General features: G+C 40.1%; 1 protein-coding gene and 1 long non-coding RNA gene across 4 annotated transcripts; one reads left to right on the top strand and one right to left on the bottom strand.

Moving 5' to 3' along the window:
* Positions 1-207: 207 nt before the first annotated feature.
* On the top strand, positions 208-19,634 carry LOC135104769 (inner centromere protein A-like). Of its 3 annotated transcripts, none has more exons than XM_064012353.1 (15): positions 208-376; positions 3,824-3,901; positions 4,964-5,084; positions 5,557-5,624; positions 6,035-6,189; positions 6,571-8,136; positions 8,579-8,633; positions 9,914-9,967; positions 10,704-10,832; positions 13,221-13,426; positions 16,405-16,612; positions 16,954-17,141; positions 17,518-17,641; positions 18,234-18,501; positions 18,635-19,634. In XM_064012353.1, the coding sequence occupies exons 1-15, from the start codon at positions 368-370 to the stop codon at positions 18,835-18,837; spliced, it is 3,432 nt and encodes a 1,143-aa protein (XP_063868423.1). In that variant the 5' UTR covers positions 208-367; the 3' UTR covers positions 18,838-19,634. The 3 variants fall into 3 exon arrangements, with proteins under 3 accessions (XP_063868423.1, XP_063868422.1, XP_063868424.1); XM_064012352.1 differs by having other exon boundaries at positions 13,218-13,426; XM_064012354.1 differs by lacking the exon at positions 9,914-9,967 and having other exon boundaries at positions 13,218-13,426.
* On the bottom strand, positions 13,205-21,148 carry LOC135104771 (uncharacterized). Its single transcript, XR_010270532.1, has 3 exons — positions 20,959-21,148; positions 16,395-16,603; positions 13,205-13,343 (listed from the first exon to the last, which is right to left on the bottom strand). It is a non-coding gene; the product is annotated as an uncharacterized LOC135104771 (long non-coding RNA).
* Between the last annotated feature and the right edge of the window lie 882 nt (positions 21,149-22,030).

Here is a 22,030-nt window from a genome sequence, read left to right as displayed (position 1 = left end):
ATTTCAAAACCACTCCTAAAAATCATGCCCGCGGCGTGACGAGTCCTCCCTGGTGTTGCTACTGCTGTTGTTGTTATATTGCTTTTATCATTATCATTATTCATTCCTAAATTATTCCAATATATTTAACCTTCTTTCCGACTCTTAATAATAATCAATTTCAAAACCGCTCCCAAAAATCGTGTCCACGACGTGACGTCCCCACTGTTGATATTCGTCAGTCTCGCGGTAACGGCGGCGGAGTTTGAACTGTGGTCCAGGAGGGAGGCGGTGACTGTTGATCCGCTTTCCCCTGTTGTTCCACGCCCTTGCACCTCTGATTCCCTTCCTGGCGTGTGGTGAAGTGCTGCGTGCTGTCCAGGAGAAAATGGGCACGGTATGTTGTAAGAACTGGGTTGGAATAGACTTTTGTTAGCTGGTATTCAAATTTTCTCGGGTCTTGGCGGCGGTAATGGCGGAGTGTTTATCTATCTGCCTTGATCTCTTTTTCTTTGGTTGTCTGTTTGCCTTGGTCTCTTGCTCATGTTAACTCTATTCGCCTTGGTCTCTTGCTCTAGTTTATCCACTTCGGTTTCTTATCCTGTATTACTCTGCTCGCCTGGTTGGTTACCACTTCATGATTTAAGTGTGTGGGTGAAGGAATTACTTGTTATAGTTCTTAGGGAAGTTCATATTTACTCTTGATTAATCTCTCATCATTTATTGTTGTATCTTCGACCCTAAACATCCCAGTAACTTTAAAATACGCTGATAGATTATTAATGCAGTGTATTGGCAGATATAGGACGATAGTAACAGCTAACAGTCTTTCGTTATGATTCAGTGCTACGTCTCTCGCGGAGGATGCAGTTAGCAGGATCAGAAGAGCAGTTAGTGTGATAATAGATGTAGAAGATAGTAAGAAGTGCAACATTGCAGCATTGAGATAAAGGATGAAGACAGTCAGTTAGAGGAGAGGAGTTGATAAAACAAAAAGCTTTTGATTCCATCCTGTCTAAAAGAGTGGTATGAGTGGAATACCCCCTCCCCCATATATAAGTGAAGTGTATTCCATACATGGAATACACTTAACAGTTAGCAGCTGGAGGGTGAGAAAAACTGGCAGAGACAACAAAATGCCTAACTTCATAAATGCTGTTTTAGACAGAGATGAAGGTTTTATTATAGTTTAAGCCATTACACACTACGTGGTAATAACCTACCTCATTTTGTTCTCACTATTCACATCATTTCTAATGATTACACTACTTGTCGGAAATTAATAATAATGCCACAATAGGCCTGGGAATGCACAGCGCTCTCAACTTTTTCTAAGTCCACAGGTAAACATAAATGGTGTATTGTTGCCTGAACTTCAGTTGTTAGGTTAGGTTAGGTTAGGGTTTTATTATAGTTTAAGCCATTACACACTACGTGATAATAACCTACCTCATTTTGTTCTTCTCACTATTCACATCATTTCCAGTGATTACACTACTTGTCGGAAATTAATAATAACGCCGTGGGCCGTGGGTAGAGATTGGGGACATTGGCTTAAACTATAAATTTACCGAGATGAGATGCAAAGTTTCCAGTTTAGCTTATAACTAAAGGACAGACCAAGGATGTTCAGTGTGGAAGAGGGGGACAATTGAGTGTCCCTGAAGAAGAGGGGATAGTTATCTGGAAGGTTGTGTTGAGTTGATATGTGAAGGAATTGAGTTTTGAGTCATTGAACAATACAAAATTTTAGAGGGTTCAGAAATCAGGTGTTCTGTGGCTTCCCTGTGTGATCTCTAATTCTTGAAGGGATGGACATCTATGGAAAAAAAAAAAAAACGTAAAAGTCCAGGGTGGTGTCATCAGTGTAGGAGCAGATAGGACAAGAAGTTTGGTAAAGATCATTGATGAATAATGGAAAGAGAGTGGGTGACAGGGCAGAAACCTAAGGAACACTACTAGTAATTAACTTAGGAGAACAGTGGCTGTCTACTACAGCAGCAATAGAACAGTCAAAAAGGAAACTTGAGATGAAGTTAAAGAGAGAAGAATAGAAGCTGTAGGAGGGTAGTTTGGAAATCAAAGCTTTGTGCCAGACTCTGTCTAAGCCAATAGCAAAAATTTCAAGATCCCTAAAGGAGGATGACCAAGACTTTGTAAGGAAAACCAGATCAGTAGAGTGGCCATGATGGAACCCTTAACTGGCGATCAGATACAAGGTTGTGAAGTGATAGATGTTTAAGAATCTTCCTGTTGAAGATAGATCAAAAACTTTAAATAGGCAGAAAATTAAAGCAATAGGACAGTAGTTTGAGGGATAAGAATGGTCACCCTTTTTGGGAACAGGCTGAGTGTTGGCAAACTTCCAGCAGGAAGGAAAGTTAGATGTTGACAGAGTTGGAAGAGTTTGAATAGGCAGTATGTAAGAATGGAAGTACAGTTTCAGAGAATAATAGGAGGGACTCCATCAGGCCCATAAGCCTTCTGAGGATTAAGACCAAGGAGGACATGAAAACATCACTGCAAAGGATCTTAGTGGGTAGCATGAAGTAGTCAGAGGGCAGAGGAGAGGGAGGAATAAGTCATAGATCATCTAAGGTAGAATTTTTAGCTGAGGTTTGAGCAAAGATTTCAGCTTTAGAGACAGATGAGATGGCAGTAGTACCATGAGGTACTAAATAAAGAAAAGAAATAAAGAAAGAAAAGATGAAGAAGCAAAGTTATTGGAGGTATTTTGGAGAGGTGCCAGAAGCCATGAGGGGAGTTAGACCTTGAAAGATTGAAATTTTCTATTGATAAAGTTTTGACTATTTGGAGAACAGACTTTGCATGATTCCAGTCAGAAATAAAAAGGACATGAAATTCAGGTGATGGAAGGTTGAAGTAACTTTTGTGGGCCACTTCTCTATCACATGTTTGGAAGGTTTAGGTTGAGAGAAAGAGCGAGGGATGTATGCCTCCATGCCAAACACTATCACCTCTGTTATGCACTTACCACACAGAAACAGACATGGAAGCAGTAGTCATTCCAGAGAAAATCAGCATAATACCTCCTCAGTTCACCCTAATCAGCAGTGGCAAAATACTAGAGGCACTTCCACTTTGGGGGATCCTGAAGAGGGATTGGAGTGATAGGGCAAGATACAGAAATGAGGTTGTGATTGGAGGAGCCTAACAGAGAAGATAGGGTGACAGTATAAGCAGAAGTATAAGAGGTTAGGAAAAGGTCAAGAATGTTGGATTTATCTCCAAGACAGGCAGTGTGTTGCACTAATTGCTGTAGGTCATGGAGGATAACAAAGTTAAGGGCTAGTTCACCAGGATGGTCAGTGAAGGGAGAGGAAAGCCAAGGACGGTGGTGAACACTAAAGTCTTCAAGAAAGGAGGTTTCTGCAAAATTGAAGAGAGTCAGGATGTGTTCACTTTGGAAGTTAAGTAGTCAGAATTTTTTTTTTAATAGTCAGAGAAGTTAGGCAAGAGGTATACAGCACAGATAAATTTAGTTTGAGAGTGGCTTTGTAGTTGTAGCCAGATGGTGGAAAATTCAGAAGATTCAATAGCATGGGCATAAGAGTAAGTTAGATTGTTGCACACATAGACTCAGCATCCAGCTTTGGATTGAAAATGAGGATAAAGTAGGAAGGAATAGAGAAGAGGTTACTGTCAGTTGCCTCAGACACCTGCATTTCAGTGAGGGAAAGAAGATGAGATTTGGTAGAGAAGAGGTGATGTTCTATAGATTGAAAATTAGAAGTTAATGAAGAAAGAGTTGTACATTTATCTAAATCATAACAGCCATTAAAAATAAATGTCTTCAATTTTAATATTTGGTTTTCCTTTCCAGATGGGCGGCATGGAGCCCCTGCACAGGCTCTTCAGGAGGGCCACTGATATGATCCAGGAAACAAGCGACTCTTTTGAGGTGAGGCTCTTGTCCACTGGGATGTAGTAACCTGCAAATGACAATAGTGTAACTAGAATTGAGCAGCTGTGGATAATTACTCTTTTATTCTAGCTAACTTATCAGTGATTCTCAGCTTGCCTGAAGGGGATGCAAATGTTACATAACCAACAGAATAATATAACTACATTCATGTGTAGTTAATGCTTCTGTTGGCAATTATTCTTAACCTTTGTCTGAAGGAGATGCAAATGATAAAGTAAGAAATGTTTGTGGTATCTGAATTAGAATGATACTGGTATGTGATAGGAAAATTAATATACTTCATTTATAAGACCAGCTTGTGAGTGTGGTTTAGTTTTGAGTACACTTGAAAAAACTATTAGGCTAGAAAGTGTAAAGGGAGTATAATGAAATAGTGTCATAGTTTAAGGCACTTTAACAACAGTGAGAGGTTAAGGGAGTTGCTTCTTTCCTCTCTGAAGAATGTAAGAAATACAGAAATGAGGGAAAGGATTTCATAATTTGACAGAACATGAGAGCAATAGATCAAGAGATGATAGGTACAAATGAAAATTATAGAAATATTTATTAGAATGCAAGTTTTCAGTTAGAGTTATTGACTTGGCATCTTGAAGAAAATTGTATGCATGAGAAATTTATATTGGTAAAGAATAGTGTATGATAAAGGAGTGTTTGAAAATGACACTCAATCCACTAATCACTAATCTTAGTAAGAAAGATTAGAGGGTATTTAGTGGTCTTAAAACAAATATAAGAAATGTGCATAGAGCATTGATTCACAAACTGTATGCCATAGTTATCACTATAGTGTAATGTTTAGTTTTTCTAGATATGTATGTGTTCTTAAATTTGTGCCATTTAGTTGGGCTGCACTACACTGACTACAGGGCTGGTGTGCTCTTCAAGTCCCAGAAGTGCCTTTAGTGCACTACTAAGCAACAGTCTGAGAACCATGAGAACAGATATTAGGAAGTGTATGATAGAGAATTTGAAAGTACAACTTGTATATAAATCCATCTTAGGGAGAGAGTGAGAGTGATAAATTATGTTACTTCACAGCAACACTTCTTGTGGCTAGAGGAGGTGGTGGCTGAGGCCCGGCAGACCCTTGCCACATCGGAGCTGGTCATGCTGCCCAAGACTCCCTCAGCTCCCAAGAGGACCAAGAGAGTTTTGAAAGGTAATGGTCATGGGGTGTAGTTGAATACAGTAATCAAGTTTTTTCCTTGTAAGTTTAGAGGAATATGTTGTATGAGCATGTATGAATGGGACTGCTGCTACCATATCAAACATGGTAAAAATTATAATAAATAGATAAATAAACATTTTGGTCTCTCTCTCTCTCTCTCTCTCTCTCTCTCTCTCTCTCTCTCTCTCTCTCTCTCTCTCTCTCTCTCTCTCTCTCTCTCTCTCTCTCTCTACATTCACACTGAGATCCTTCCTACTTATGGTGTTGTCATGGACTTGGTCATATAGGGAATGGCATAAGTTTCAGCAGTATTTACACATTTTACAATGAAACAGGGGAATAATATTCCTCATATTATTTGTCTTTATTTGTTGCATGAACAGACAGATTATGTTTGGTATAAAGATTTTGTTTGTGGTTCAGTTACATTTGTATCAAATTTTCTGCTTCCTTGCATATCCAGAGGATGCTGAAAACTTGCCTCCACCTGCCAGTGCCCGGCCATCCCGCCAAGGCCGCCTCTGCTCCAAGGTGAGGGTTAACTACTCCTGCCAGCATGAGGTTTCCATGTTCTGTGTTTGAGAATACAGGCAAAGTTTGTTTATGAATGTTAGATTATAAATTTGCAGTTAGAAATAAATTGAATTTTTGAACTGATTTACTAATGGAGTGAAATTTTCCTTATGAAAGTTAAATTATAAATTTGTTGTTAGAGATTAATATATTTTGTAGTTTGATCTGGATTTACTAATGCAGGATTAGCACTTGTGAATGAAAATAAAAAATCTATTTTTTTTTTTAATGTATTAAATGAAAAAAAAAAAAAACGGGAAATCTATGGTTAAACCAGTAAATTTAGAGCTGAAAATCTCTCAAAATCTATCCCACTTATCACCATCCTCCTCTTCTTCCATCTCATTGTCATCTGTAATTCCCACCAGCTGGCAATTGAAAAGATCCAGGAGCAGACGCGCATGAGCCGGGTGAAGAAGCTGCGTCGACCATCCTCACCCATCAACCAAGTCCTGCCATCCACTGCCATAAAAGCCAAGACTCACAAGAATCTTTACTTTGAAGTCTCTCCGTCTCCCTCTAGGTAGGTTTTTCCAATTTTGTAGAGAATGATCTTTAGATTTTATTTGGGATGGGTAGGGAATAATCTTGTTATAAAGGGACAGGGTTAAACCAGGGTATGCTGTTAGGCCTTGCTGTCGATGTGTGTGGCCAGCTGTGTTGTGCCTGGGCTCCTGGGAGTGTAGTAGGGAGGGCCATAAGACTATCCCCTTTCCACCAGGGGCCAATGGGGTTAAGGATGTGAATGGTGTGTGTGTAGTGCCTTGTCAGGGCCACTGTGTAAGAGGTTACCAGTGTTCTATATAGGTGGATTGAAGGACCATGGCCAACAAAAAAAGTAGAAAGAAAGGATGACAGGCATGTTGAAAGATAACCATTTCACTCTTGTTTCTTGTACATACAGCCCTGGTGATGACCCAGATAAGTCCCCTGCATCAAGGTGTGAACGTGCCATGTCCTCCAGTCCAAGGAGCTCCCGTGGGAATTCTCAGCAAGCTATAAAGCCCAAGAGACTCAGCACACTTCAAAAAGACACTAGCTCTCCAAAGAAACACTCTACTTCCCTTCAGAATGATGGAAGTACCTCTCATGAAGACCCAGTCTCTTTACTAAAGTGTGACAGCTCCTCACAGAATGATTTAATTTCTTCAGTAAGGAAAGTTACTTTCCAACCAAAAGAAGGCACTACCTTACCAAAGGACAGTACCCATCAAAATACAGAAGAAAACCTCATTCAAGAAGTAGATGCAGGTAGTAAGTCACAAAACACTAACAATGCAACAGTAGAACCTGAGGTGCATCCACAAGATGAGGAAGAGATGCACTTGCAGTTGGATGAGAGTTTTGAGGAATGTGCATCTGCAGATGAATCAGAGGAAGAGCAAGACATTGAGCTGGTGCTGGATTCACTAGAAGGGCAAAAATCACAACGTGGCACTGATGAAAAGAAAGAGGATTCAGCTCTTCCAAACATTCTCCAGCCTTCCCCTGTCTCTGCTCCAGTAGCTATCTGCTCCGAGAAAGAGGTTGTTGAAGTTCAGGATGTGTCACCTACCTCAGGCTCCTTGCCTCAGTCTCATTGTGCCCCTGCTCCTAGAGTCAGTCGTACCAAACAGAGAGCCATGGCAGCACAAGGTGTTTCATCTCCCTCAAACAGTTGCCCTCAGTCTCCCACTGTTCCTGCCCCAAGAGTTACAAGGACCAAACAAAAAGTTACCAAAGTCCAAGAGATTCCAGCTCTTTCAGACAGCCCTCCTGAATTGCCAGCTTCCCCTGTGAAAAGGGTTACACGCACCAAGCAGAGAGTCATTGAAACACAGGGCATGGTACTTCCCTCGGAAAGTGTTCCACAGCTATTCGCTCCTGCTCCAAGAGTTACACGCACCAAGCAGAGAGCCATGGAAGCACAGGATGCTGTTCTTTCTCAAGAAAGCGTCCTTCAGCCTCCCACTGCTCCTGCTCCAAGAGTTACACGCACTAAACAGAGACCCATTGAGAAGGAAATCCCTTCTTCCACACCAAATTTGCCTCAGCCTGCCCCACGAGTTACTCGCACTAAGCAGAAGGCCAGGGAGATGGAGCTACCTGTTAGTCCCCAAGAACCTACCAGCATAAAACCTAGGGCTGAAGATGAGGACAAGATCAAATCACAGATCATTCAAGACAGGGGGACACAACAACACCAGCCTCAAGAAAGTCATGGGAGAGGCACAAGGGTCACTGATGTTAAGGATTCAGGAATGTTCAGCCTTGGGACAAAAAGGGGTGGCTGGAGTTCAGCTGAGTCTGTGTCTTCAGAGGAATCCTCTGCCCCGCCTGCCAGAATAACTCGCTCCAAGATGTCCAAGTTACAGCAGCCTCAGCTTAGTCCTGCGAAATACCCTGCTATTGAAAACTTCCAGCGGGCTTGTCACTCCCCAGTGGGTTCTGGACGCTCTCAGAGTCCACGCAAGGGGTCCCCAGCTAACAAGTAAGTTATTACTTTTGTTCGGGGTCATCCTTTAATAAGTCAGTCAGTCTCTCTCTCTCTCTCTCTCTCTCTCTCTCTCTCTCTCTCTCTCTCTCTCTCTCTCTCTCTCTCTCTCTCTCTCTCTCTCTCTCTCATCTACTTAGGAACATCCTCTCATACTTTGTATTCTTTCTACTTTTTATATCTTGTGATCTCACTCAGCCATTTCCTTCAGGTGCTTTAAGCCATCTTGTATTGCACTTCATCACTGCCTTCATTCCATGATCCATCCTATCTCCTGTACTAGACTTCCCCAAAATTTTTGTGTGTATAGTCTAACATTACTTTCAACATTCATTCATCATTAGTGGTTTGTGCAGTAAGAATGTTGCTTTGGGTATAGTCACGTGTAACACTTCAGTTGTGATGCAAAGAATCATCCTCACGTTCCCTTTCTTTACAGGAGGTTGGCAGGCCACTCAAACAGGGATGGTGGCAAGGACCCCATGGCAGCAGAGGTGTGTAGTTGCTTTCTTCTGGTGATGGTTTTATATATTACTTTTAAGTAAATTAGGTACTGAATGGTGACAATGTAGAAAATACATATAGATTAATGTTATTATGTAGAGTTGAAAGATTTGAAGGTTGATTGGTGTGTGTGTGTGTGTGTGATAGGTTTAATTTATTATGTGGTGTTTTGTTTATTTAGCTGTTTGAGGGTATGCATTTGACTTGTACCTAAGAGAACCAGGGTTCAAGTCCTGGGCTGGGCTCAGGGAAGTTTAACTTTCATGCATCAGTTTTACCAAGTGGTAACTAGTACAGGAGCTGTACTTATAGTTACTGTCTTAATGTTAAGTCATCTTCTCAGGTCCTCAGAATGGCAGAACTTTATACTTAAATTCCAGAGATAGCATCTTAGTCCTAAAGATGTCTTATTGCTGAGACACCTGAGGTGGTATATCAGCCCACAGCCATTAAGGTTGCATCCTAACAGTAAACATGGGCATGCTAGATGAACCCCCCCACTACTGCCGCCAGCGACTGCGACAAGCTTTTCGTGACAGGAAGGATGTCCTGAGTGAGCTGGTGAAGAGGCATTGGCTGAACTGTGCTGGGATCATCTTTGTGATTGATCTGGTGCAGGAAAGTCTGAAGAGATCATCTTCAAGGAATAATGCCCTCTCTCCAGAGATGCAAGTGATCACTGTAGTACCTTGCAATTCAAGATGCAGCAGTGTAGTGCAGATGACTTGGGGCCCTCTCAGCAGACCCCCAGCAAGGTCATCAATGACACAGTGGTTGCATGGGCTGCCAATGCCATGGTGCATGGTCAAAGTTGGCGCCAGCTGATTGTTCTTGCATATGACAAGAACAGTGGTAAATAGATACCTTCAACAATCATGATGGTGGTTGAAAACTCATTAGATAAATATTTAGATTTAATTTTTATGCATTTTCAACCATTTCTTGTGAGATTCATCGGAAAACGTTACACAACATCTGTTCCTGTTAATGGAGTCGAGGCACCAAGACGGCAATTCAACAGTCTCTTGCTGGGACAGTCACTTAGCACTCAAGTCTTGTAATTTAAGTTCTCTTCCTAACTAGGATGGAAACTTACGGTACAGCCCCATGACCTTAGCCAAGGATCCATGCCTCTGCAACCCAGCAGATGCAGAATACCAACACCCATCAGTGTTGGTATACTTAATGTAGGACATAGGATGGGGTGGGTAAGCTATTGATGATGCTGTGTTGTGTGATATCAGTCATGTGTATTGCATGTGTCTTGCAGGTGCTACTTTCCCCACTGCGTGTTGTTCGTCATTCCCCAGAGAAGACAGGCAAGGTGAGTGTTTCTCTTTTCCCTTTCATTCATCTGTTGGTGCTCACTGTACTTAAATTTTTCTCCCAGTCATTGAACTATCTTAGTATGTTATGTAGTTACTGCATTAGACCTGAAAACAAAGTGAAGTTAAAAATTGATATGTAGAATAAGTTTCAAGTTTGTGCTTTGGTAGCTCTATTGACAGTATGTTTACAAAACACATAAATCACTTCTTAAGAACCAGAGCAGTACAGATTTCTTGCAGAAGTGCTGTGGGGAGCAAAGAATGGTTACTACATTGTTGTGGACTGGCCCAGTAACTAACTTTCACTTGGCATTTCTCTCATCCTTGTATAAAGTTGGACTCTGGCCCAGTAACTGTAACTGTCAATGGGTATTTCTTTCATTCTCATTTTTGCATAAAGTATATTTTTAAGATACTGCTGGATGGAGTATGTATATACAAGTATTTTACTCAAAGATACTTATTTTGAAAGGAATGCAAAGTTCATTTTACTGGATGTTTTGAAGTGAGAGCAACCACTAAATGTACAGCTGTGGAGTATGGGAATTACAAAAGGCTGTATAAATTTGCATATCAGCCCTGATCTGCTCACCAGACTCCCTGTGCAAGCCTACATCTCTGAAAAAGTTAAGCTTTAAGAACACTTCCTTCCACTCTCTCTCACCCCCTCCCCCCCTGTGCCTCACCTCACCTGACTTGTAACTCTCCTTCTTAAGCTGTTTTCCATTCCAGGTGTTGCAAGCCAGACCTCCAGTGGTGAGTGGTAGTTCAGGACGGGTCACACCAAACGTTATATCCAGGATGCAGCCATTCCTTACCTCTTCGTCCTCATCCTCCACAGAGCACAGGAGGATTGTGAAGGTGAGATCATCCGATAAGGTTATTGTAGTTCTTCATTGATAGGAAACCTCTTGGTGTCAGAATTCTATGCCAAGTTAGCAAGTCAAAAAAATTTTTGCAAGTTGGCACCATGTTGCCTAACTCAGCATGACCTGTGCAGTAATAATTCCAGTGTATATTAAAAGATGACACCAAGAAAGGCTTCCATTTCTGCTTAAAGGGACAGGAGGTTCAGCCTTTGCAACATCTGGTGCAGTCTGGTTTATGGCTTTTTATGGTCTGACTTTGTTCCCCTCCCCATACACTTCATTTACTTTGTGCTTTTCTCTTTTCTGAAAACTACAGTGTTTCTTTTGTTTCAATGTTATTGCTGTCTTAAAGGAGTTCATCCATAATCTAATCTACATTTTGTATGTTCAGTTTTTGTAATTTATCTCTTTGTCTCCTCTGGTCTTCATCTCTTTCCTTATCCTTGTAATCAGTCCACTTCATTTCTCTTAAATGAAGATGGTGTGGCTGCCAGATGAGAGCAGCCACATACATCATGAAATACTGACGTACATGCTTCATTTACCTGCAGTAGTTAGTTTCAACAACAAGTGGACTGATAACAAGGAAAACCAGAGGAGACAAGTGGTTAAATTAAACTAAAAAATATGCAGATCATATTAATGAGCTCTTTTTTAAGAACAGTAACATTAAAACCACAATGAGAGATACTGTATAATTTTTGGAAGAAAGGAGAAAAAAATACAAGGAAAATTAAGTGATATTTCAGAGAAGCGAGAACAGACCAGATGACAAAAAGAATAAGCCAGACTGCATTGGAGGTGCTGTTGCAAGGACCTTCAACCAGAATCAGAACTAGACCCAGCAGCTGTTCTCAGTGTTATGCAAGGTGGAAGGGGAAGCTCTAAAGGGAGGAGGAGGAGGATGAAACTGGAGATCCTGGGCTGGACAAATTTTTAGGGCTTATTAGTGATACAGTAATCACAGGAAGTTACAAGACATCTTATAGTCCCCATGGATAAGGTTTTGTAATAAATGTGTGTATTCATTACTGAATTGTAACTTGCAGGTTATCATCATACTCTGGCAGTTCTCTTAGATGACAGGCTGCACCCTGTCACTGGTTTCTTTTGCCAGATGCCCACTTGGCTATTGAAGGGAGGTTCCTTAATCTGGGTTCCCCTTACCTCCTCCCACCTATAAATCATATGCTGTCATATTTAGCCCAACATGTTGGAAAGATGATAATTTGAGAGGAAAGGACTCAAATTCTCACATTACATGAAGTATATATTGGCTGGAAGGGATTATTGGAGTGTACGAGTCTGAGTAAGACAGCAATTTTTTGTACTATTCAAGAAAGCATGTCCTCTCCATCCAGCCAAATTCCAACTTGTTCCTCAGTTTCTGGATGCCCAGGAAAGAACCACACCTGCTACAGACAAGCTTTATAGGTATGAAGTCAAGAATCTCTACATCACAGCCTGTGAAAATCAAGCAAGCTAACCCAAATGTGCTGAAACCAGGGCACAAGATAGAATGTGACTGGGTGGTAGAGCACATTCTTGAGTAGTGCAAAAATCACTCAAACTTCAACTGTATGCTTCAATATTTCCTTCCAACCAAAACATGCTTCATCTAAGCCTAACATTATGGTCTTTTCCTCTTGAATCACCTTTTCACCCATCCTGAAAGTCCAAGTGGCAGGCTATGAGACCATGTGATTTGTTATATATATATATATATATATATATATATATATATATATATATATATATATATATATATATATATATATATATATATATATATATATATATATATATATATATATATATATATATATATATATATATATATATATATATATATATATATATATATATCAGACTAGCATCAGGAATAGCAAAGGCAAGGCATCTTCACTCATGCATTTTTAAGCTTTTCTTCACATCCAAGCCACTAGGCCTTTGAGTGTCACAGATCCTTGTTGCAAGTGACTGGCCAGAGTGTGGAGCTGTGAAGAAAAGCTTGTGAATGCATGTGTGATGATGCCTTGGTTAATTGTAATGTCAGTCTCTTTGTAAGAATAATAAAAGGTTAGATGCTGATGCAATGCAAGAAATGCAGACTAAAAAGAGATGTGGCATGACTAAAGAACGTGGATTTAACTAAAGAACGTGGATTTAAAGACCAGATTAAACAGTGTAGATAACAAGGCAGGACATCATCATCTGCACTAAGAATCTGTATACTGCAACTTGGTTAATGCTTGTGCACAAGCAGTTATACCCTCCAACCCAGTCCTTGCTCACCTGCAGCATGTGTTCCTCTCTTATTTTATTTATTTATTTAAAATTTTTATTTATTTGATTTTTTTTTCTCTCTATGCTCTAGAAGATAGTAGGGACCCCAAGTGAAGGCCGCCGTCCTGCAAACATTATCACTGGTGTCACTTCCTTCATCAAGACCCAGCCAGCACGCCCCACCAGGGAGGAGATGGAGAGTTTGCGCCTTCAGGAGCTGCAAAGGAAGAAGGAATATGAAGAAGAGACCCTCAGGAAGAAGGAACAGCTACTATGGGCAAAGACTGAGGAGAGAAAGAGGTGAGATGTACAAGCTGGTGTATAGAGATGTGGAGGAAAAGAGGAAGAGTGCTCTTGCTCAAGTAAATAAGTTAATCAGTGTAGAAAAGAGGTCTTAGGATGTCCTGGATGTTTACATTTCAAAAGGGTGAAAGATAAGTGTTCCTGAGCATGTTAGTGGAGGAAGAAGTCTTTCTTGGTCTAATACCAGAATGAGTAACTGGTGGTGAGCATTGATACTTTGTGCAAGGAAGCATGGATAGCTCTATTTAATTGGTTTCTTCCCCATCTGTGGGTATTGCCATCATAACATCACAAGAGTGGTGGGGCTACACATCACACTACAGCATAACAATATCACTTGTATGAACTCTTGAGTGGAAAACCATTTATCTTCAGAATACATTAGTGTTCATTCTTATTTACCATTTTTACTTTCTCATACCATAAAAGACACTTTTTAGTAAATATTCTTAAGCTATGGAATATCCAAAGTTTTTCCATTACAAAAAGAAGTGAACAAAAGAGTTGCTATTTGTCAGCAAAGTATCTGCCTGACATTTCCATTTAAATTCTGGTATGGAGATTCATATCCAAGTAAACAGTGCTTTTATTATATATTTATTTATCTATTTATTTATTTAATTTATTTATTTTTTATGTAGGAGGGGTACTGTGTAAGGGCAGCAAAATATATATATATATATATATATATATATATATATATATATATATATATATATATATATATATATATATATATATATATATATATATATATATATATATATAAAGGCCCACTGAGGTGCCAGTTCCTGAATCAAGTCAAAAGCAGTTGTCAGTAATTAAAGGATAAGCGTCTTGAAACCTCCCTCTTGAAAGAGTTCAAGTCATAGGAAGTGGAAATACAGAAGCATGCAGGGAGTTCCAGAGTTTACTAGAGAAAGGGATGAATGACTGAGAATACTAGTTAATTATTGCATTAGAGAGGTGGACAGAATAGGGGTGAGAGAAAGAAGAAAGTCTTGTGCCGAGGCTGCAGGAGGAGGGGAGACATGCAGTTAGCAAGATCAAAGAGCAGTTAGCATGAAAATAGAAGTAGAAGATAGAAAGAGATGCAACATTGGTGATGAGAGAGAGGCTGAAGACACTCAGTCAGAGGAAAGTTGATAAGACAGTTTTTGATTCCACCCTGTCTAAAACAGTGGTATGAGGAGGGGAACCCCCCAGGAACCCCCTCCCCTCCCCATTACATGTGAAGCATACTCAATACATGGACGGATAAAACCTGGCAGAGACAACTCAAAATGCCTAAATTCATAGAAACTTGTTTTAGCTAGAGATGAGATGTGAAACTTCCAGTTTAGATTTTATGTAAAGGGCAAACTGAAGATGTTCAGTGTAAAAGAGGGGGACAGTTGAGTGTCACTGAAGAAGAGGGGATAGTTGTCTGGAAGGCTGTGTCGAGATGATAGATGGAGGAATTGAGTTTTTGAGGCATTGAACAATACTAAGTTTGCTCTGCCCCACTCAGAAATTTTCAAGAGATCGGAAGAGAAATTGAGTTTTTGAAGCATTGAACAATAAGTTTGCTCTGCCCCAATCAGAAATTTTCAAGAGATCAGAAATCAGGCATTGTGTGGCTTTCCTGCATGAACTGTTTACTTCCAGAAGGGTTGGACATTGACAAAAAAAACATGGAAAAGTGCAGGGTGATATCAGTGTAGGAGTGGACAGGCCAAGAAGTCTGGTTTAGAAGATCATTGATGAATAAATAGGAAAAGAGTAGGTAACAGGACAGAACCTTGAGGGACACCACTGTTAATAGATCTAGAAGAACAGTCACGAACTACCACAGCAGCAATAGAACAATCAGAAAGGAAACTTGAGATGAAGTTACAGAGAAAAGGGTAGAAGCTGTAGGAGGGTAGTTTGGAAAGCAAATCTTTGTGCCAGACTATCAAAAGCTTTTGATATGTCTAAGGCAACAGCAAAAGTTTTTGGTGAATCTCTAAAAGAGGATGACCAAGACTCGGTAAGGAAAACCAGATCACCAGTAGAGCACCCTTGATGGAACCCATACTGGTGATGAGATAGAAGGTTGTGAAGTGATAAATGTTTAAGAATCTTCCTGTTGAGGATAGACTCAAAAATTTTAGATAGGCAGGAGATTAAAGCAATAGGACAGCAGTTTGAGGGATTAGAATGGTCACCCTTTTAAGGGACAGGCTGAATGTAGGCAAACTTCCAGCAAGAAGGAAAGGTTGATGTTGATATGACAGAGCTGAAAGAGTTTGACTAGGCAAGGTGCAAGCTCAAAGGCACAGTTTCAGGGAACAATAGGAGGGACCCCATCAGGTCATAAGCCTTCCAAGGGTTTAGGCCAGCAAGGGCATGGAAAAACATCATTGTGAAGGATTTTAATGGGTAGCATGAAGTAGTCAGAGGATGGAGTAGAGGGAGGAACAAGCCCTGAATTATCCAAGGTAGAGTTTTTAGCAGAGGTTTGAGCAAAGAGTTCAGCTTTAGAAAACAGATGAGATGGCAGTGGTGCCATCAGGTTGAAATAAAAGAGGGAAAGAAGAAGCAAAGTTATTGGATATGTTTTTTGGCTAGGTGCCAGAAGTCATGAGGGGAGTTAGATCTTGAAAGATTACACTTTCTATTAATGAAGGAATTTTTGGCTAGTTGAGCGGACTTGGCATGATTCTGAGCAGAAATATAAAGCACATGAGATTCAAGTGATGGAAGGCTCAAAGTACCCTTTGTGGGTCACCTCTCTACCATGTATAGCATGAGAACAGGCTGTGTTAAACCAAGGTTTGGGAGGTTTAGGCTTGGAGAGGAGGAGGAGGATATGCCTCCATGCCAGACACTATCACCTCTGTTATGCACTCAGCACATAGAGACGATTGTGACAGTAAGGAACTAACTGCATCAAGAATTAGACGGTACATACAGATATGAACTTAGAGATAACTTTACTTACCTTCCCTCAGGTGTAATGAGGAGCGGATGCGGCGAGCAAAGGAGGCCCGGCTGAAGAATGAGCAGATGGCAGCAGCAGCCAAGGAGCAGCAAAAGCTTGAGCGGCAGCAGAGAGAGGCACGGCAGCGGGAGGAGGAGGAGCAGCAGCGACGGCTACGACAGCAGCAGATGGCCAAGAAGAAGGTTGAGGAGGCAAAGAAAGCAGCCAAACTGAAAGAGGTGAGGTGTATGTTTATTTGTTTATTATTTATTATTTTTGAGGTGGTGTGTATATTGCTTTTGAGTTGTTTCTTTGGAATCAGTCCCTAGATCTTGTAAATGAGATGATATGGACCCAAGTTACATTTGTTGCTTTTAGTGTTATTACATGGTGTTTGATTTTAAAAGGTTCAAAACATTTGCGCTGCTTTGTGTACTATATGGTGTTTGAATTTGGGCTTTGTTAATTATGGAACAGCATTTTGGCATTCAGAAATGTAGAGGAATTCAGTAATCCCCTGCAAATATGTGGACAGATTTGGTTCTTCATGTGCACTTTTCTTCCTCTTGTTTAACAACAGGAGGAGGAAAGGAAGAAACAAGAGGAAGAAGAGAAGAGGAGACAAAAACTAGAAGAAGAAAAGAGAAGGCAAAAATTACAGGAAGAAAAAAGGAAGCAAAAACTAGAGGAGGAGGAGAGAAAATTAGAGGATGAAAGGAAAAATTTCCTTGCAAAGCAGAAAATTGTGTTGGAGGAACAGAGGAAATTGTAAGTTGAAAGAGGAGTGTGGCAGAGAAAGGGTGAAGGAGACTGCTGTGTCCTTGCCTTGTCACATCCTTCCATTCATTCAGCATTTCATCAGCTTTTGGTCCTATTTCCCCTTATTCCTTCATTCCAGAGCACTTTAGTTATTGTCTCAACTATTTTTCACTTTCATTTTGTTATGAGCAGACCACTCAAAATGTGTCTTACAGCTTTAGTATCCACATTCACTTTCAAACTTTTATCCATAAACATTAGTAAATTTCTTTTGCTGATCTTAGGCTTCTAATTTATTTTGTAATTTGATGTAAATGAGATATGAGCATAAACTACCAGTAAAGGAGCATAGGATAAAAAGAATGTATTATATCTGTCAATACAGGAAGGAGACAAAAGCACAGATGTTGATGAAGGAGAAAGAAGTAGCAGAACGACTCAGGCTGAAAGAGTCTCTCCGAATCCTCAGAGAGAGGGAACTGCAAGCTAAAAGAGAACAGGAGGCCAAGGTGAGAGAGAGGGGTGTTAAGACTAGGGTAGGTTGTCTTTGTCTTTGATCCTAACTGGCAAACTCTGCCATTCTAATTTTTTCAGTCTACTGTCATCCTGAAACAAGTCACTGTCTCGCGCACCAGTAAGTTTCACAAGTTTTATCTGTGTGCTACGCATCACCTAAATTATCTTTTTTAATACGAGTTTTGCAATGGTACTAGTGTTGTTGTGACATCAGTTAAATCAAGAAAATAAAGGAAAACTGAAATCAACATTCATCTCACATGTAGACCGCTCAGGGTTAAGACAAACTAAACTGACTGACCCAATTGGAGTTTTCCTGAACCAGCTTTCTTTACACATCATTAGTATCCAGTATATTAGAACATTTGAGATGGATGGAGTACATTCTACTATATGGTTTTCTCCATGTTTTTAGAATATTGTATTGATATGGATATTTTATATATTTTGGAGAAGTGACTATTGATATAAGAGTTGCATATTTTCATAAGGTTAAAAAAATTAACTAACCTTGCTTGAGGATCAACACAATGTTTCTTTACAGATAACACCACTGATCAGCTTTTTCTGTTTCTTACATTCTAGGCTGTTATGAGTAGTGCTTACATGTACAAGAATACCCATAGTACTCCTTTAAACACCACCATTACAAAGGAGAGCAACAGTGGGCCCCTCAACACCACCTATACCAAGCCTGCAGGCAGTGTGCAGACAGATAGCTATGAAATTACCCCTCTTCAGCCCAAGAGGAGCTCTCACTCTCTTAATAATTACAACATTTACGACATTCAGAGTGATGACTCCACAGATGATGATGCCTCTCCTAGAAAGCCGATCCCTCAGTGGGCCACAAGTGAGTACTTGATTTTTCCATCAGGAGGTTGAGCAGGAATTTAATGAAAATATCATTTGTAATTATCATTATTAGATAATTTGTATTATCATTATTAGATAATTTGTATTAACACAATTTTTCTGTCTCTCAGAGACACAGATGCGAGCAGCCATGATGCAACAAGAGCACTATCCTCCAAAAGTCGATGAGATTTTCCCAGCCAGGTCTCTGCTCATCATCCCAGACCTTACTCAAATCTTCCACCAACAAAAGCGTCGCTTCAGGAAGAGGACTTCAAGTGCCAATTGGGAAACACCGCCATCAAAATACTTTCGCTTCAAGAGTCCCATATGAGGCATCCAAGGTGATGGGATACACCTTGGTTTATCACTGACATAGTAGTGTAAAGTGGGCTTTACATTCTGTAACAAGTTGCCATCATGTTCTAGGAACATGGGGCACATCTCATGGGAGTTGTAATGTTTTAAGGATATAGTATTTATCTTTCATGGCAATGATACACAAAGTATATTGTCTAGTATAGGTAGACTGCAATGTTACTCCCTGAGCTATAAGCCATAGGCTATTATTTTCCTGCATCAGACATTAACTTGATTCTTGTATTTCTCTAGCCAAGTTCAAAAAAGGTTATGCATGTTGGTTGGGGAGTCAGTCAACCAAAGTGAATGAAAATGCATCATGGCAACACTACTGTCTTCCATCAAATTTTGGTGGCACTCAAAATCCCCAGAAGATGGCTAATACTTCCTGGGAAACTTAAAGGTTTTAGTTTTGATACAAAATATTTCTTTGGACCAAGACACCTCAGTGTCTTGGAATTAAACCAATCCTCACAGCAGGTATTGCCCCCACATTACAGCCACTCACATCCAGGTCACATCCTTTACACCTTACTTTACTGAGGTTTTTTTTTAAACAGCCTGTTGTAATCCCATCCTCTTTTGATTCAAACAATCCACTTTCTTATACTGCTTGTGTTGATGGTTTTATCTTGTACCAGACCATAGTGAGCAGTTGGCATGCCAGGATGTATGCAACTTTTATGCAACATAAAAGTATTTATATATTTTGTCTTCTTGGTGACTGCACTTAGGGACACAGGAAAATAAAATTTGAACATTTCATGTAAATTTTAATTCTTATTTCATGCCACTCCCTGAAAAGGTTGATTCAGGACACAATATTCCTTTTCCATGTAATCTTGCTGGCATGTGAAGTGAACATAGGGGGCAATTTTATTCTTAAAGTCTGTGATTATATAAATAAAATAATAATAATAATAGGCTGCATGGCACCACGCAGTGCCCGGGCAGGGAGTGAGAAGAAATGAGGCTAGCAGCAAATTGGCTGATTGTTAGTCAATCACACAGTTTTCCTCCGAGACAGTGACAGTGAATACATTCAGATTGTATTGCAAAACAATGTGGAGTGTGTGGAAAGGGTGTTTCTCCGCCATTGTTACCCGTCTGGGCCGGCCGTAGTATCTGTCGCCAGGCCACAAATGAATTTCATACCACGGCTAAACACCTCAGAATGCATATGTGCATGGAACATTTTCAGCCTAGAATAACCTGTACTTTCACTTCTGGCAATATCCGCAGAAACTCTTGTTACACCCTGTATATGTACACCTGTATATGTACAGGGCAACATTCCTGTGAAGGAGAGCGAGTCGAGCCAAGGCACTTGCTCATGCACATACACAAGGTAAGTGTGTACGAGAAAATAAATAATAATAAAACAATAAATAAAAAAAATAACTGGTACCCGTGCGTGAGCTCATAATTATGCACACACGCAAGTCAAAAAAGGTAAGGGAATCGTATACAATAATATAACAAATATTCTATTGTCTGATAGACTCAGATATTAATGACTATACTTGACTGATTCAATTATTATGAAGAAAGTGCTATGATCTTGTGATTCTCGTCACTGATACTTCATATGGGGAAAAAATAAATAAAATAATAATAATTTATAAGTCTGGGTCCCATGCTCTACCAAAAGATTGCCATTGTTAAAAGCAATGCACCAGATAAGAGCAATGCACCATAAATTCAGAATTAATTCTATTTCATTACCGTATATCAAGGTAAAAAGAATACCACGTTATATAAGCACTGTTAGAGTCATAACCAGGATGCTTTCAACGACTGAAAATCACATCAAGGTGGGGAGAAGCTGGGTTTCCAAATCCTGTGCTGCTCTGAACTGACATCTATTTATGCTATAAACACTTTTTTTTTCCCCCACAAATCGTATCCAGGAGCAGGCTTAGACCTCATTATTATGTATATGGCACTGGCTTGAAGTGCAACAAGCAATCTAGTTACTGAAATCTTATATCCCACCTCTGCCCACCGCCAGTCAATTCCTACGTTAAAGTTTCGGGGCCAGCAGGCCATCACCATCACATGACTAGCGATGAGACTTGAGATGGCTGTTACTTACAATAATTCCGAGGAGCAGCAGTGGACGCCTAACAGCAATGTGGTGGAGGAGAATCTTTTGCCAGCTCATAAATCTTATTGCCATCTCACGGTTTCGTTGCTCCTTCTCAACACACGTCTTGCTTTTTGACTGATCGTCTACCGGGCCTTCACGGACGTGGAGTATGAGAACCTCTCCTGTTCGAGCACAGAAGTGATTCGAAACACTGAGAAATAGTTATTGATATCAAATTATTTTCGAGGTTCTTCAACAACACAGGTAAGGTAGTTATGAAAGGTAGTGAGTGATTAATGTGCCTTCCTATAACACTCATTTCAGGTTTAATTTTTGTTTATTTATTTGAGTATTCTGTCTACTTTTTTTTTTTTTTTTACGGCATAACACCATTGCTGTCAAAACTTCGCCGGTACTTAGGAAAGAAAGTTATATTTCCCTCAGCCTACGGTTTACGAGTCTTATATATATGAGAGAGAGAGAGAGAGAGAGAGAGAGAGAGTATTAATACTGATTTGTGAGACAAGCGTCTACACTGCGAGCACATCACACACCTATAGGCTGCCAAGCCCTCAGCCAGTTTACCCGGACTATTTACAACAGAAATGTTACTAAAACTGCATGACATTCACGTTGTTGTACTCGGTTAGCTTCAGACAGATGAAGAGAAAAAAAAAGCGAAAGCAAAGAAGAAGCAAAGTTCTCTATTCTGATCGGATTTTGTATTTGGGATCGGTTTAAAAAGAGGATCTCAGAACAAATGCTAGAGTCGATGCTTAACATCGATCCACTCTTGTTTCTTCTTCAGTTTTCAAAGAATAGTTAGGAAAATATTTGCTGTCTAAAATCCCCTTGTATGTGCTCGCCTCGTCCGGTATTTCATCCACAGTGCGGAATCGTTCAGAATTGTTCGTCTGTTTTATTAATTCCAACTTAACACTAAGACTTTTTAAACGTAAGAGAGGCACTGGCCCCTACAAAAAAGAGAGAGAGAGAGAGAGAGAGATTACTGAAGTGCTAGTCCGTATGGAATATTTACGTACAGTACCTTTTCATCGCCACCTTTAGCATTAACTTG

The sequence above is a fragment of the Scylla paramamosain genome, chromosome 11 (genome assembly GCF_035594125.1).
Source record: "Scylla paramamosain isolate STU-SP2022 chromosome 11, ASM3559412v1, whole genome shotgun sequence".
Classification (NCBI taxonomy): domain Eukaryota; kingdom Metazoa; phylum Arthropoda; class Malacostraca; order Decapoda; family Portunidae; genus Scylla; species Scylla paramamosain.
Note: the sequence above shows the minus strand (reverse complement) of the source record. Positions and strands in the feature narration are given on the sequence as shown.

Bases quoted from the DNA above. Each gene is read 5' to 3' on its own strand.
- LOC135104769 (XM_064012352.1), top strand. The intron at 3,902-4,963 runs GTGAGGCTCTTG...GTTACTTCACAG, and splicing joins AAACAAGCGACTCTTTTGAG to CAACACTTCTTGTGGCTAGA. The intron at 18,502-18,634 runs GTGAGTACTTGA...TCTGTCTCTCAG, and splicing joins GATCCCTCAGTGGGCCACAA to AGACACAGATGCGAGCAGCC.